Below are 16034 nucleotides of genomic sequence, written 5' to 3' on the forward strand. Positions count from 1 at the left end.
CACAAAACACCAAAAAGTTGAATGAGGTTAGACTTATGAAGGTCAGTGTTTGCATATACTTTACACAGTAAGCATAATTAATGACATCATCCACATTGAATGTAATCGCCTCAATCCCATCTCTGAACGCTTTTCCCCCGATCTCCACATGCATCCATTTTATTCATGGTTGTTCTTTTTTCTCTCTTTAACGATGTTTCTTTCTTTGCAATTTCAGCTGACTCATGCTCTTGATTAATGTTCAGGTAGGAAAAAAAAATACATTTCAGCATTTGATTAGCGCCTCTGTTTGAACGGTCCTGGCTAATCAAATTAAACTATGTAGCGTGTCTAGCTCCCATCTGGTTTGCTGGTTTGGGATCAACCGCACATTCTGATGATTCAGCAATTCATCACACTATGTCGTGTGTGTGTGTGTGTGTGTGTGTGTGTGTGTGTGTGTGTGTGTACGAACCATATCTACCAGACATCGATGGTGACTCCATGTTTGTGAACACTTACCTGATGATAAGAGAATAGAGAACGAGACTCCAACAGTCCAATGAACCCTCACATATGGTCCTGTTTTTAACTGTGGTTTGGCTAAGGTCACATGCTCCATACTTTGTGGTTTTAACATTTTATTTTCATTAGCTTGAGGCCTTTTTCAGAAATACTTTGGGGGTAATTCTAAAGGGGAACCTTTTGGGTATTTTCATACAGAAAGCCAAAACTGTCAGTGAGACACAAACCCACAGAGATTATTCCTGTAACTGTTGATAAAAGATCAGTTATAGATGAGGGGAGAGGAGAGATAGCTGACTACCAGTGTTAAACATTGGCAATTTTAGATGTTTTAAGCGAAGAAGCATATTTCAGTGTATTGTGTCCACTATATTCCAAGCAACAACGAATTCACAGTAGGGAATGAGAATCCATCAGCTGACTTGCTACATTATCAACATTCAGTATTGAGGACAAATGACTTGACAAAGGTGCAATTACATTTGTTTTTATTCTATCAGATAATTAATTTGTTTGCTTTTTCAATTTTATAGTGTATTTATATATTGTAACAACTCTAAGAAATTCACATTTACACAATGCATTTTACACTAATAGGTAAGTACATGTAACATTCAGCTTTTGGGGGGGAGGGGTCTGACATTTCTGTGGGGATTTATTATATCTTGGATATTACCATAGAGAATCACAGTGAATCCTCCTCATACATGGCATGTCTGTCCACAGCCTCTGGACAAACTGAACATGTAAAAACATACTGGTCATGCTCATCACATATTGCCACTTTTGCACTGTAGGTAGAGTATATTGTGGTCTGTAAAATAGAACCACAGCAGATGGCATGTACGTAGGTGATGCTATATGGATTTCAACAACATTAGTAGTACGTTTTAACCTATGGCCTATACTTCCTGAAACCTTCATTAACACTCAAATGATGAAACAAAACACAGATCATACAACAAGTGAGAATAAAAACAGAAGAAGAACAACAACAGAAAGTGTTCTGAACATAACTCAAACACACCTGACTCTGTACACAGGCACTTGTATAGCACAGTCTTTAAGTGTGCCTATTACATCTAATAAGTGCTAAAACAAGAAACCGTTTACAAAAAAATACTGATTTCAAAAAAGAGAATAATATTCATAACAAAAACAATAGAAGAACATTGAATGTTTTGCATATTTATGTCTGTAACGGTATTCAGCTTTACATTCTTATATTATCTTCCTCCACTCTACCAGTGTCCCCTGCTGTGGAGGAACAGTACAGATTGAGTCATACTGTAGATTCTATATTGACACCTCTATTCACCTGTGAGACAGCACAGTGTTAGATTGGGCCCGTGGGGCCGCCAGCCACAGTGAAAGGTTCAGTTGTTCACTAGTCGTTGATGACAATCCCTCCTGTCAGTCAGTGGTATTATGCCAATCTGTTGGTCCACTGGGTCCTACTGCACTTCCATTGTGGAGCAATATGAATCACACTGCTGTCAATAATATTGTGTGAAACACTGTGTGTGTAAAGCCACTGGATATGTCACAAGCAGAAAGAGGCCCCCAGGGGGAATATAGTGTGGGTGTGTTGGTCTGTTTTCTATTCAAAAGCCTCAAAACTCACTACTATAAGAGCGTCTTCCCTACTGTATCTTTGCTACGCCAGATTATCTCTCTCTCTCTCACAACACACAAACGTATCTCTGCTAGTATCTCTACTTTGCTGTCTACCTACATCTAAATTCAAGCACCAAACCACACCAAAGGGACCCTGAGTAATCACATGTCCCTGGGAATCAAACCTGGACTTCAAAGCAGTACAGTTACAGTAAGCGTAGCTACATTGCTAACATCTAATACCTACTGCGCGTTCAGTATGCTGCGTGCCAATATAGATACATACAAAAGTGATCCAAGGCAACACATACATACAGTTTATCATCAGAGAGAGTGTGTGTGTGGGGGGGGGGGGGGGTGTATACGTGCTTCAGATCACTGTTGTGATACAGTAAAATGTCACTGCTCTCTGACACATGAGAGGTGAGTAATGGTAATGTCACATTGTTGCCACTTTAAAAGCGTTCTGTATGTCTCTGTGCAGTACAGAACAGAGGGATTCAGATGAGAGCCAGCTGACTGAGTGAAGCTAAATGAACCTGAAACCCTGAGGTAATTATACCTGCCTGTCAGGAATGTCTCCCTAATGGCCCCTGTGTTTACACCCATACCCCTACCATACCATACCGCAGCAGACACATTAGCGCCACCGCACACTCTTTAGCACACACACATATCTGCACGTGAGTGTGTGTGTGCAAGTGCTTGTGTTTATTTCAGTGAGACGGAAGTCTCTGACGAGTGTCCCATGTCTCCACTCATTAGCAAGTACAATATAATGGATAATTAAGGGGAGTCTTGAGTATAGCCTACTATACAGTGTTTGTATATAAACTGTATACTATTTCTAGACAACTCTCGTCAGGCTACCATGGAACAGCCTCGAATACTGATACTGCAGAGCCTCTTTCTGATGATGTCACCAGTTCCATTTTTGGCAGTTGGACATCACATTACGCGTCAGGTCAATGAGTCAGCAATGTTCAACAGTCCAAAATTGCTCCTCATATTGCATATCACAGCTCCTGGGGTAATGGAGCTGCACTGCTGAGGAGGCCTTGTAACTCAAACCACTAAGAGAGGTGCCACAAACAGACATGAGAGAAACATCTAGAATCTGTTACATTCAAAGCATGAATCATTCCAACAGAATCCTGGAGTCCATGTTGGATGGAGAAAAGGAGTCAAGTGTGTCAGAAAACAGAGGAGGGATGGTGTATCATATTGTGGTGACAGAATGATGGAATGATCCACAGCCAATGAGAATAGGAGAGCAGTAATCAGAGAAACAGTATAACAACAACACAAATGTGTCCGTCCCTGTACACCTTAGGAATGTCTGTGTCTGTGGTAAAGAAAAAGGATAGGAGATTTTGGAATGGGTGACTAATGCTGCATTTAGACGAGGGACGCAGAAACCGTCATACAAGAAGAAAGCAAGCCAGCACGACGGTACGTGTTGCTATGGTGATTACGGTAAACAAACAGTGCAAATCAACATCCGGTAGAAAACAACGCTACGACAGACAACAAAAGTTTAAATATTTTAACTGGTGGCATGTCCCGTCTACTGTGACCTCAACGGCATTTACCGTCGTGCTCTCATTGAAAACAATGACATCCGGACGCCGTCTACCTCGTACAATCTAAACGCAGCGTAACCGTTCCCCCACTGAGTTGTGTTGAATAGATAACAGTGGGATACTATCAGACAGGTTCACATGTAGGATTACAACAGGCTGCTGCTGAGGTCTGAGAAGACAGTCTGGGGGTGTGACGGAGAGACTACTGCAGGACTTGCCCTGAGAACACACTAGGATAGGATAGGTATAGATGGAGGGATGGAAAGAGGGACAAATAGTTACACACTGAGAGAGAGAGAGTACAGACAAGGGGAGAGAGGGGACAGATAGTTTATCTACCTCTGAGGCACAAACATTTGATGATGTGAGTGAGTAGGGGGGAATCGGGGGGTGGATGAATAATAATTTTAGCAAATGGTCAAAGGAAGTTGGCAGTGAACTTATGGGGACACAGGATGAAACTCCTTCATGGGATAACATACTAACACACTTTTCATAATGATTGGTCCTCACCAGCTGACAGAAAAGATGGAGACCAGGATATCTAACACAGTGATGCTTCTTGGATTATGGGTGGTAGTGATATTGCAACTTTAGTGACTTGAGACAGAGGGTTGGTGTTAGGGTTGGTGTTTGGCGTTGGTGTTAGGGTTGGTGTTTGGCGTTGGTGTTAGGGTTGGTACTGGCGGAGAGGTTTAGTGTTCAAAGACACACTGGCAGAGTTGGGTTCTGTGTAGAGATACTGAGTCAGCCTCTGATGCTCCAGTCTGTCTAATAAGGGTCCATACTGGGACAAGAGTCCAGTCAGAAACCAGTGGCCACACTTGGTGAAAAGGGGCGATAATGTCGTCAACTTCCTTGTTGTATCCAAGAAGCCCCCTCAGTCTGTACTCTTATACTGTATGTCCATTCCCACATCAATGTTTCCATGGCAACCCCACTTCCCCCTTTCCTCCTTTTCCTCCTTCCTGTCAGCGGCTTCTCCTCTTCCTCAGACCTGGGGGGGAGGTGAGTCAGGTCCCCCATCCACCCTCACCACTGAGAGAGAGAGAGAGAAACATGTTAAAAACATATATGATCAGTGGTGAAACATGCAGATGTTCTCTGGTCGTATGAAGTAACACAGTATCAATGGTCAGCGGTCTATGATGCTGTGTCCACTCTGACACACTTTGCCCTGTAGGGGGCCTTGTGAGGTCACAAACTCATCAACCCCTCAACTGTTTCACTGAACTCATTACTACAGGGAGTGAGGAAGTGGGACAAATGTCCCCTTTTCCCATAAGCCCTCACAACCTGTTGTCAGTTGAGGGGTGCCATGGAAACGCTTCCGGAATGCAGAGGCGTTTTTTAGAGGAGCTCCGAGCTCACTGGTTGTTTTTTTGTCTTGATCAATGCACCCCTGTGCCAGCCAGAAGAGAGCTCTAATTCTAAAGGTTCACAAGAAGGGCTTTTTTGTATCAACCACGCTATGACATCATCAGGCCTGTTTAAGTGTATGTGGTGCACACAGAGGCGGAGCTTCTGCTACAGTCGATCTTCTCTCATTCTACACACATTCCATTTTTTTTTCTGAAATACTCTCTTTTTTCTCTGGCTCTCCTTTAGCTCTCGTTATTCATGTTGATTCTCTCCAGAGCACGTCATGCAGTCTGTGACTTGTTCTCCTTCCTGTTTAGACAGCCATCCTGCAGGCATGACAGACACTGCAGACATGCTGAATCATTCTGTCTTTTCATGATAGCAGCAACATACTTGTGTTCCTCTTCAGGATCTCCACTTTGAATGGTTCATGCAGCCCTCCCTAGACTGCAAATGTTAACCTACTGAGTCAGTTGGAGGCTTCCTTGATAAATATTGTTGACACAGAAAATCTAATGGTTGCTTTAAATGGGAACCACTGTTTCACCCATTCCATTTCTAAGCTATTGACCAGTCTTTATCAGATTAAATTCTACTGGGCATGTTCAGAATAGTCGATCTAACAGTCGATCTTCCATTAGCATGTTCAGCCGATGCTGATTTGATTTCAGGCCACTCTGAAGCTTTAAAGATAGCTGATTAAGACTGAGATTGAGATCGGTAGTGAATAGGCAATCAACTGCTCTCCTCTTAATGGCAAGAATGGAATACAGGAGACATGCTGATTACATTCTGATGCCCCAGGGTCGTTTGACCAGCCCTGACCAGCCCTAACCAGACCCCTCATACACTATCTGTCAATCAGCCGGCAGTTACATGTATGTCATTGCCTCTGGCACCTTGAGGCGTCTCACATTCCTCCTCACATTCGATGACCCTCTCTGTGATGGGATTTTGCTTAAAGAGGGACTGTGATTTGTGGTTGTCTTACCTACCTTAATTGAATGCACTGACTGTAAGTCAGAGCATCGGCTAAATTACCAAAGTGTACATGCAAAATGTAAATGTGACCTGGCCCTAGCTTCTCTGTCTGATTGTCACACTGTACCCCTCCCACCACTGACATCCCCCTTTCTTTTAGAACTGAGTCAATACAGACTCAAGTTATTCTATTTTACTCAATACAATATGTTAAATTTATTCATGATTAATACTAATAATGGATTAGCATTTATATAGCTCTTCATTTAGTCTCAAAATGCTTTGGACAACGCAATACGTCAGTATTTGTCCTGCTCTAAAGCTCTTGCTGTCTACCTCATCCACATCCCAGGGCTGCCTCCTCAACAGAAAGGCCTTACTCCCTACTACACCAGCTTTCTACTGCACGAACTACTCTCCTACTCTACTAGCTACTCTTCTACTACACTAGCTACTCTTCTTCCCCACTAGCTACTCTCCTACCCCACTAACTACTATCCTACCCATCTAGCTCCTCTCCTACCCTACTAGCTACTCTCCTACCATCTATCTACTATCCTACCCATCTAGCTACTCTTCTACCCCACTAACTACTATCCTACCCATCTAGCTCTTCTCCTACCCTACTAGCTACTCTCCTACCATCTATCTACTCTCCTACCCTACTAGTTACTCCCCTACCCCACTAGCTACTCTCCTACCCATCTAGCTCCTCTTCTACCCCAGTAGCTACTCTCCTACCCCTCTAGCTACTCTCCTACCCCACTAGCTACTCTCCTACCCCACTAGCTACTCTCCTATCTTACTAGCTACTCTCCTACCCCATTAGCTACTCTCCTACTACGCTAGCTCCTCTCCTACTGCACTAGCTACTCTCCCAATGCACTAGCTACTCTCCTACCCCTCTAGCTACTCTTTTACCCTACTAGTTACTCTCCTACCCCACTAGCTACTCTCATACACCACTAGCTACTCTCATACCCTACCAGCTACTCCTCTACCCCACTAGCTACTCTCCTACCCCACTAGCTACTCTCCTACCCCACTAGCTACTCTTCTACCTTACTAGCTACTCTCATACTGCACTAGCTACTCTCCTACCCCTAATAGTTACTTTCCTACTACACTAGCTACTCTCCTACTACACTAGCGTTGTACTACACTAGCATTAGCCCACTGCCCCTCTAACCTGGGACGAGCAGACTTTGACAGTTTCCGTGACTATCGTTCAGGTAGAGAATGTGATCAGATTAAGGACAGAGGCACGATGATGAGAGATGAGTGAGAGGTTTGAGTCTCATTTAAATTTTAAACATCCCTCTGCCCCTTGAGGAAGGAATACTCCAGTGTAAAGGGGAAGGGGCCTCAGAGGTAAAAGACAGATTGCTATTTAAAAGATCACCAGATTGCACTGGAGAGTAGAGAAGACTTATTATAGATGTCTGTAAGTCTTTTGAGAGTTCTTACCCCAAGGCAGGGACGCGGGGAGTCCTTTTGAGCTTGTCAATCAAAGCACAGGGTATCTTTTATAGATTTTCATATTTCACTTGAAATCTTAATTGACTTGTTTTGACTGGGTATGACACCGTCTACAAAGACTGCTGTGGGCTTTCAGTCATACTGTATGTGTAAAATATGGTTCATTTGAAAACGGAAATCCATATGATTTATTGTACATATTCTCACCCCCTTGGGTGTTTTTATATTTTAACAAGTCCCCATTTACTAGTGGAGTAGCCACCCAGCCCACAGCATGCTGTGTGCAGTACTGTATTTTAATGGCTTCTGCGCCAGAAGACAGAGCTGACGCTAATTAGCAGACATTAAACACTGTTGCTGGATCAGATTTAAACAGGCAGGGGGATCGGGCCTGGCCTCCATCACACAACACCTGCTAATGAGCCAATCACACAAAGAAACAAGGGTTAAAGGGGCGGGCATCTACTCAATGACCCAATCACATGCTAATCCCCAGGAAAAGATGCCCCCTTTTCTCCATTATACTGAGGCTTTGCATTTCTGAGTGGGGGGAAATGAATAGAATTCCCACAACACAAAACAAAACAATAGCAGCATTTCCCAGGCTTCCCAGACATCACATGGGCATGGGTATGCATTTAGGTTGTGGGTAAGATCCAAAACAGCAGAGGTCCAGGGTCAGATCAGGTGATGGTGCATAAGTTAACTCACGATTCACAAACATAACTTTATAATTGTCTTCTGAACTACCTCATTACTACTTCATAACTTCTTCAGTTATGCACTCATGACTGCATAGAGAGAGATGCTGAGTCACTGGATGTGTGGGGCCCCTTAGGCTCTGGCTCAGCACTTAGGAGGTTGACGACAAAGCTCTCTATATCACTCCTCTGAGTGGATAGAAACTGTGCCACGCCACTGAGACTCCAGAGAGAGAGAGAGAGAGATAAAGAAAAGGGGAGATAGAAAGGGAGGGAGAAAGAGTAGATATGTAGAGAGACACAGAAAGAGAGAGATAAGTTGAAAGAGATGGAGAGAGGAGTAAGTAGAGCATGGTTCTCCTCAGTATAAGAGGACTGACTGTGTCTCTGCCATGGATTTTTAAATGAAAGGAAGATAGGTTGCTCCAGGCTCTATAGAGAGACCACTTCACATTCCTGAAGCTCTTGCTTTTGTTTTCACTTGTTCCGTTTAAAAAGTTGCTCTCCTCCTTCACGACCATTCATCATGTATTTCCCACAAGGCAGTGGTGCTGTCTCCCACCGAATACTGGACCACCCTGTCCTCTCTCTCTCTCTCTCAAATATCAAAGGCTGGGTCACATGTAGCATAGGTAAAGGGGTATACTGTACATTGGTAAAACACAGATATCAGATGTAAATTGTGTAGACTACTCATCCTTCCCACCTTCATAACCTCCCATGTTAAGACTTCTTTGGTGACATTTCCAAAGTCGTATCTAAGTATGTACACACAACGGGATAATATCTGAGACTCGCTATGTACAATAATAAAATATGTATCCTAAATTCACTTTGTTACCACTTTCATCTCTATATGCCTAGTCCAGCTAGCATATAATCTCCATACAACCCAACAGGTGAACACACACTCATACAGACTTACATTAGAGCATCTAGCTAAGTGTACAATGTGTGTTGTAGAGCTCACCTATTTGTTCCTGTCTGTGTGTCTGTGTCTGGGCCTGGGCTGCATGCTGCTGCTCCTGCAGACTCTGGCTGTCCACTGAGATACCGCTGTCGCTGTGCAGCTTCTCCCCCTCCGGCGTCACCGTTTGATTGGCTGCTGTGACTTGGTGGTTGTTAGCCGGCTGTTTGTTCTGCTTGCAGCTGTTCCACCTGGGAAGGTGTGAACGGAGAAGAAGTGAGTCAAGCCCACAACACTGTGTTCCCAGAAGTGGTTTAATTGATGTGATACAAGTAATGGACGTTTTGTGATTGGGATGGTCATCAGGAAACGTGGAAGGGACGAGGAGTGATCAGTCATCAATCTCTGAAAGTCTTCCAGTAAACATGAAGGACCAGCAGGGAAACAAGCCTTCTGGCTTCATAGTGGTTTTATCCTCAGTCATTTTTACTGTAATGTTGTCTCTGGCTGGAACAGCCTCCTAGTCGTAATGATCCAATCTAATCAATCAGTCAATCAAGCCTTTTAACAGACCGTGTTGGACCTGTTTATACAGTGGAAGGAGACAGATATTAAAGTAGCCCCGTAACTGTTTGTGTTGACGAAGTAGCCACTCGGATTTCAACTGGACTGCACTTTACAATCGATACTGGATTGGATGATGAGCTTGTTTACTTGGTACATGGTGTGTCTGAATTGGCGTGTATGTGTTGTGTGCAAATGCTTGTGTGTGTGTATGTGTGCGTGCGTCTGTGTGCGTCATTTCTAATGTTAAATATGTCACTCACCTCTGTCATCTTTTTATTTTGAGTGTGTGACCTTTGAAATGCATTATTGTGTGTGCGTGTGTGTGTGTGTGCATGCGTGCGTGCATGTGTGTGTGTGTGCGTGCGTGTGAGTGTGTAATCATGTGAATATCTTGCCATTCCACAACAGGCATGAATATTTCACCATACAGTCACTCTCTATCTGGCTCCCTGCCTTTCTTTAGCCATGGGCTACATCACTCAAACACCATCCTGCCTGTCATTCCCCTTCCCTGACAAGTCAACCTCTCTGTCCTAGTTCACTCTCTCTCCCTCCTCCAGCTTGAGCCCACTGTCTGCATACATGTATCATCCTCCCTGTTTGTCTCTGGTCCTATCTGTGTGATAGCTGCTTCTATCTGTGTGATAGCTGCTTCTATCTATGTGATAGCTGCTTCTACCTGTGTGATAGCTGCCTCTACCTGTGTGATAGCTGCTTGTACCTGTGTGATAGCTGCTTCTATCTGTGTGATAGCTGCTTCTATCTCCCTGCTTTGTCTATGCTCCCACTCCATGGCCCCTCACCTTTTGAAGACGATGTAGGCCACCAGCCCCACCACCACAGCAGCCAGGATGGAGCAGTAGATGGGGATGAGGTTCTCGTTGAAGCCCGGTCTGATGAAGTGAGGGCTGGGCTGGGCCGTGGTGCTCTCTCCCCCCGGGGAGGGGCTGCTGGAGCTGTCTGGTGGGAAGATGTCTGTGAAAGAGGGGGAAGACCGGTCCAGGGGAGTGGTGGGAGACGTGTAGGACGGGAGGAGAGGATCTAAGGAGAGTGAAGGAAGAGAGGAAAAAGGAGAGAATGCTATTATATAAGACAGGAAGAGGTCATTTTCATGAGGTCATTATTTTACAGTAAGAATGTTTTATTTTAAAAAAATCACACACTGAACCAGCAGTAATAATAGCCAGTTTAGGAATACATTATCATTGGCTAAGCAACCTACATCAAGTCTCCTTGGAACCAGCACATGGTACTGTAGTTAGCACACCGGTATATCAAAAAGGGAATTTACAATGGGGACCAGGGAAATAAAAACAAACCAAAAAGATACGTTTCCCCATAATGTAAAAATAACATTTCATAAACTATAACTGTAAACATCCTTCTTCAAGTAGTTCTGAGCCTGGGTTTAGTCACGACAATGTCCCTAAGCAGATTTTTGAGTGACAGTGCACACATGTGAATGCTTGTTCTTATTAATCGGAATGGCCGATTTCAAGTTTTCATAACAATCGGAAATCTGTATTTTTGGACACAGATTTGGCCGGACACAGATTTTTTCTAACACCTTTATTTAATCTTTATTTAACTAGGCAAGTCAGTTAAGAACACATTCTTATTTTCAATGATGGCCTAGGAACGGTGGGTTAACTGCCTCGTTCAGGGGCAGAACGACAGATTTTCACCTTGTCAGCTCGGGGGACACAATCTTGCAACCTTACAGTTAACTAGTCCACTAGTTCTAGTTCTCTAGTTCTCTTGTGTTCATTGCATGCAGAGTCAGTGTATATGCAACAGTTTGGGCCACCTAATTTGCCAGAATTTTATATAATAACATTGAAGGTTGTGCAATGTAACAGGAATATTTAGACTTATGGATGCCACCCGTTAGATAAAATACGTAACGGTTCCCTATTTCACTGAAAGAATAAACGTTTTGTTTTCGAGATAATAGTTTCCGGATTTGGCCATATTAATGACCTAAGGCTCGTATTTCTGTGTGTTATCATGTTATAACTAAGTCCATGATTTGATAGAGCAGTCTGACTGAGCGATGGTAGGCAGCAGCAGCCGCGTAAGCGTTCATTCAAACAGTATTTTCCTGAGTTTGCCAGCAGCTGTTTATGACTTCAAGCCAATCAACTCCCGAGATTAGGCTGGTGTAACCAATGTGAAATGGCTAGCTAGTTAGCGGGGTGCGCGCTAATAGCGTTTCAAACGTCACTCTCTCTGAGACTTGGAGTAGTTGTCCCCTTTGCTCTGCCAGGGCTGCGGCTTTTGTGGAGCGATGGGTAATGCTGCTTCGAGGGTGGCTGTTGTCGTTGTGTTCCTGGTTCGAGCCCAGGTAGGAGCGAGGAGAGGGACGGAAGCTATACTGTTACACTGGCAATACTAAAGTGCCTATAAGAACATCCAATAGTGAAAGGTTAATGAAATACAAATGGTATAGAGAGAAATTGTCCTATAATTCCTATAATAACTACAACCTAAAACGTCTTACCTGGGAATATTGAAGACTCGTGTTAAAAGGAACCACCAGCTTTCATATGTTCTCATGTTCTGAGCAAGGAACTTAAACGTTAGCTTTCTCTCATGGCACATATTGCACTTTTACTTTCTTCTCCAACACTTTGTTTTTGCATTATTTAAACCAAATTGAACATGTGTCATTATTTATTTGAGGCTACATTTATTTTATTGATGTATTATATTAAGTTAAAATAAGTGTTCATTCAGTATTGTTGTAATTGTCATTATTACAAATAAATAAATACAAATCGGCCGATTAATCGGTAGCGGCTTTTTTGGTCCTCCAATAATCGGTATCGGCGTTGAAAAATCAGAATCGGTCGACCTCTAGTTCTTATAGGCAGATGGGCTCCGGCTAAGATGCTACCTGGAGAAAAAGGGGGAATGCTTCTAGAGGAGGAGGAGATGGGAGGCAAACTGTCACTCACCCACATAATAACCCAAGCCCAGCAGCACATCATGACTCTCTCACCAGGGCCGCATCCCAAAGGGCACCCTATTTCCTACATAGTGCATTACTTTTGACCAGAACTCAGAGGGCTCTGGTCAAAAGTAGTGCATATTATATAGGGAATAGGGTGCCATTAGGGACGCACTCCAAGTTCTTCTCTATATGGGAGCATGACTGTGATCTTTGTACATAACATGACACACACCATGTGGAGTACCCGCAGTACAAAGTCAGGGGCTTTAGAGGGTCAGTGTGTTCAGCTTAACCTCTGGTGCTGCAGGCCAGGCCTGGGAGGGCAGCAGTAGGATCTCTCTCTCTCTCTCTCTCTCTCTCTCTCTCTCTCTCTCTCTCTCTCTCTCTCTCTCTCTCTCTCTCTCTCTCTCTCTCTCTGTGCTACTGGAGGGTCTGGTTTTCATCAGGCTTAACTCACTAAAGAGGAGACATTTTTATAAATTGTCCCATTTCCTCTCTCTCTTTCTGTTTCTCTGTAAATTGCATTAATGAACAACTGCTATTTTCCAGTGTGCCAGCAGCACCATTCACCATGGCTGCCCAGAGGCCTTCTTGCTTCTGCTTCCCTTGGCAACGTACATGCAGCACAGGACAACTCAGTCATGTTCTTTGTAGTGGTTACCCTGTTATCTGCTGTGTCACGCACTCCTACTGTGTGTGTTGTGTAATAAAACTGTTATGCTTCAAGCATTAGATGTAGTTACAGAATGTCTGCCAGTATCCACACCCCGAGGGGAGTGTGGTGGATGGTGGAGATGGGCCTTGTCTCTCTCTCTGTGGTGGTGTGATTATGAAGGAGTAATCCCCAACAGAACAGAACCCCATGCAGGCTTCCTCAGCCCTCAAATAATATGATTTTCCTGTGTTTTATAAACACCGGGTCAGACCTAAAAGTCAGAAACATTCCACAGGGATGTTGGTCTGTTGACACCAGGCAGGATGGGTCCATGGACTCATGCTGCTTATGTCAAATCCTGACTCTGCCATCAGCATAACGCAACAAGAACCGGGATTTGTTGGACCAGGGAACATTTTTCTACTCCTCAATTGTCCAGTGTTGGTGATCGTGTGCCCACTGGAGCCGCTTCTTCTTGTTTTTAACTGATAGGAGAGGAACCCAGTTTGGTGGTTTTCTGCAATAGTCCATCCGTGACAAGGACCGACGAGTTGTGCGTTCCCAAGATGTCGTTCTGCACACTGTTATACTGCACCGTTATTTGTCTGTTTGTGGTACTCCTGTTAGCTTGCCCGATTCTTGTAATTCTCCTTCGTCGTTGCTTATCCACAAGTTGTTGTTGCCCACAGGACTGCCGTTGACTGGATTTTGTGTTTGTTGCACCATTCTCTTCGTGAAAAGCCCAGGAGGCCAGCTGTTTCTGAGATACTGGATCCGGCGCGCCTGGCAGCGACGATCAAACCAGACTCAAAGTCACTTAGGTCACAATCACTGTAAAGTACTTAATCGTTACACAGAAATGATTTGATATTGAGATAAAAATGTCTGCAATGGAACTTTAAGAACACAGTGAAGTATGAAATGGCAGTCCTGGTCAGTGATGTGGTCTCTTGACAGTTTGACACAAAGTTAAGCAGTGGACCATCACAATAATAACGAACTGTCAAAATTCAGCCCTTCTTTTTATTACTGACAAGGCTATTTTTCAGTTTTTTTCTCCACATTGATTGAATGCATATTTATTTACGCTCCCCAGGGACACTGATGGGAGTCTTAGGGTACATTTGTTAAATTCTGCAGCTTGTTAAGACTTGGATATCTCCTGGCTGTTTCCTTGGCGATGACAGGACATTCCTTTGTCCGTAGGTTTACTGAAACTGTAGAGAATACCGTTCCACACTGGACACTCCCTGCTCACAGCCACGTCACACCAAGACACAAAAATAAAACTCAACCTATTTAAAGGCATGGTATCGATTGCAGGGAATTATTTTAGGCCAAGGTCAGGTCACAAGTGATGTTGCCAGTAGGAATGGTAGTCACGTTTCCAGTCTGTCAGTCCCAGTGCAGGTGTAACAGAACATGCTTGAACTTTCAGGAAGTGCGCTTCTCCTTCCATCTCTATTCACCAATCAGTTACAGTCGGTTTGGCATTATGGTGATAAAACAAGAGGATCCCAAAGATGAGATTTCCACAATCACTTCAAATTCCCCTCTTTCCACTTTTTCCACTGTGTGAGTCATACAGTGCATGCAGCGACTGCATCAGCCATATAATTCTACAATGACCACAGACACACACACACACCATTTATTCACACCTTTGGAGACGGTGTGTGTGAGTTCTGATAGCCGTGTCCATTTCATCCGGTACCCTACGGATGGCAATCTGGGGTGATCACAGTGAGTCAGAGTGACTCAACACTCACTGTCACCAACACAAACCTTCTGTATCTCTTTTTCCTCTCTTTCTTTCTATATTCCTCTGAAACCCTTGCCTTCTTTCTCTCTCTTTCTCCCTATTCTATTTCTCTCTGTTTTTCTCTCATATCTCATGCTTACCTGCATGTATGCATCAGCCCTGTGCTGATCTAGAAAGTAAGGCAGTTAACCGGGAAATAAACCTGCGGCTCCAGTGCCTGTCTCGGTCGGCTAAGCGTGTTACCCAAAGGCAGCCGTGGTTTAACTGTTTTATTTCAGCTTCAATGGATTTTAAACGTCTCTGAAACAAATAAAACTTCCCTGAGCTTTTATGAGCCCAGGCTGGTGAATAACTGTTTATTAGGGGGAGTGGAGGATGATAGAGAAATGCTATTCAATTGTATTTTATTTGGCATTTTAGGTTTTGTATCGTAAAGTTAACCCTGTACAGTGCCTTCAGAGAGTATTCATACCCCTTGACTTACTCCACATTTTGTTGTTACAGCCTGAATTCAAAATGGATTAAGTAGATGTTTTCCTCACCCATCTACACACAAATATGACAAAGTGAACACGTTTTTTAATTGTTTTTGCAAATGTATTAGGACATGAAATACAGAAATATCTCACTTACATAAGTATTCACACCCCTTAGTCAACACTTTGTAGAAGCACCCTTGGCAGCAATCTTCAAGTAGATTTAAGTCAAAACTGTAACTAGGCCACTCAGGAACATTTATTGTCTTCTTGGTAAGCAACTTTAGTGTAAATGTGGCCTTGTGTTTTAGTTTATTGTCCTGCTGAAAGGCAAATTCATCTCCAAATGTCTGGTGGAAAGCAGACTGAAGTTTCCTCTAGGATTTTGCCTGTGCTTCGTCCATTCCATATATTTTTTATCCTGAAAAACTCCCCAGTCCTTAATGATTACAAGCATACCCATAACATGATGCAGCCACCACTATAC

At 43.6% G+C, this 16034-nt stretch overlaps 1 protein-coding gene across 1 annotated transcript in view; it reads right to left on the reverse strand.

Annotated features, from left to right (window-relative positions):
* Positions 1–975: 975 nt before the first annotated feature.
* Positions 976–16034, reverse strand: part of LOC110538653 (tumor necrosis factor receptor superfamily member 16-like) — a 46721-nt gene continuing 31662 nt past the window's right edge. The window contains exons 4-6 of the mRNA XM_021625607.3: positions 10505–10742; positions 9198–9385; positions 976–4742 (exon numbers count right to left, since the gene is read on the reverse strand). Coding sequence (XP_021481282.2) covers positions 4696–4742; positions 9198–9385; positions 10505–10742 — 473 coding nt within the window. The 3' untranslated portion in view covers positions 976–4695. The remainder of the gene's footprint in view (positions 4743–9197; positions 9386–10504; positions 10743–16034) is intronic.

This window comes from Oncorhynchus mykiss, chromosome 12 (assembly GCF_057628025.1).
Source record: "Oncorhynchus mykiss isolate SJ-2025 chromosome 12, ASM5762802v1, whole genome shotgun sequence".
Lineage (NCBI taxonomy): Eukaryota > Metazoa > Chordata > Actinopteri > Salmoniformes > Salmonidae > Oncorhynchus > Oncorhynchus mykiss.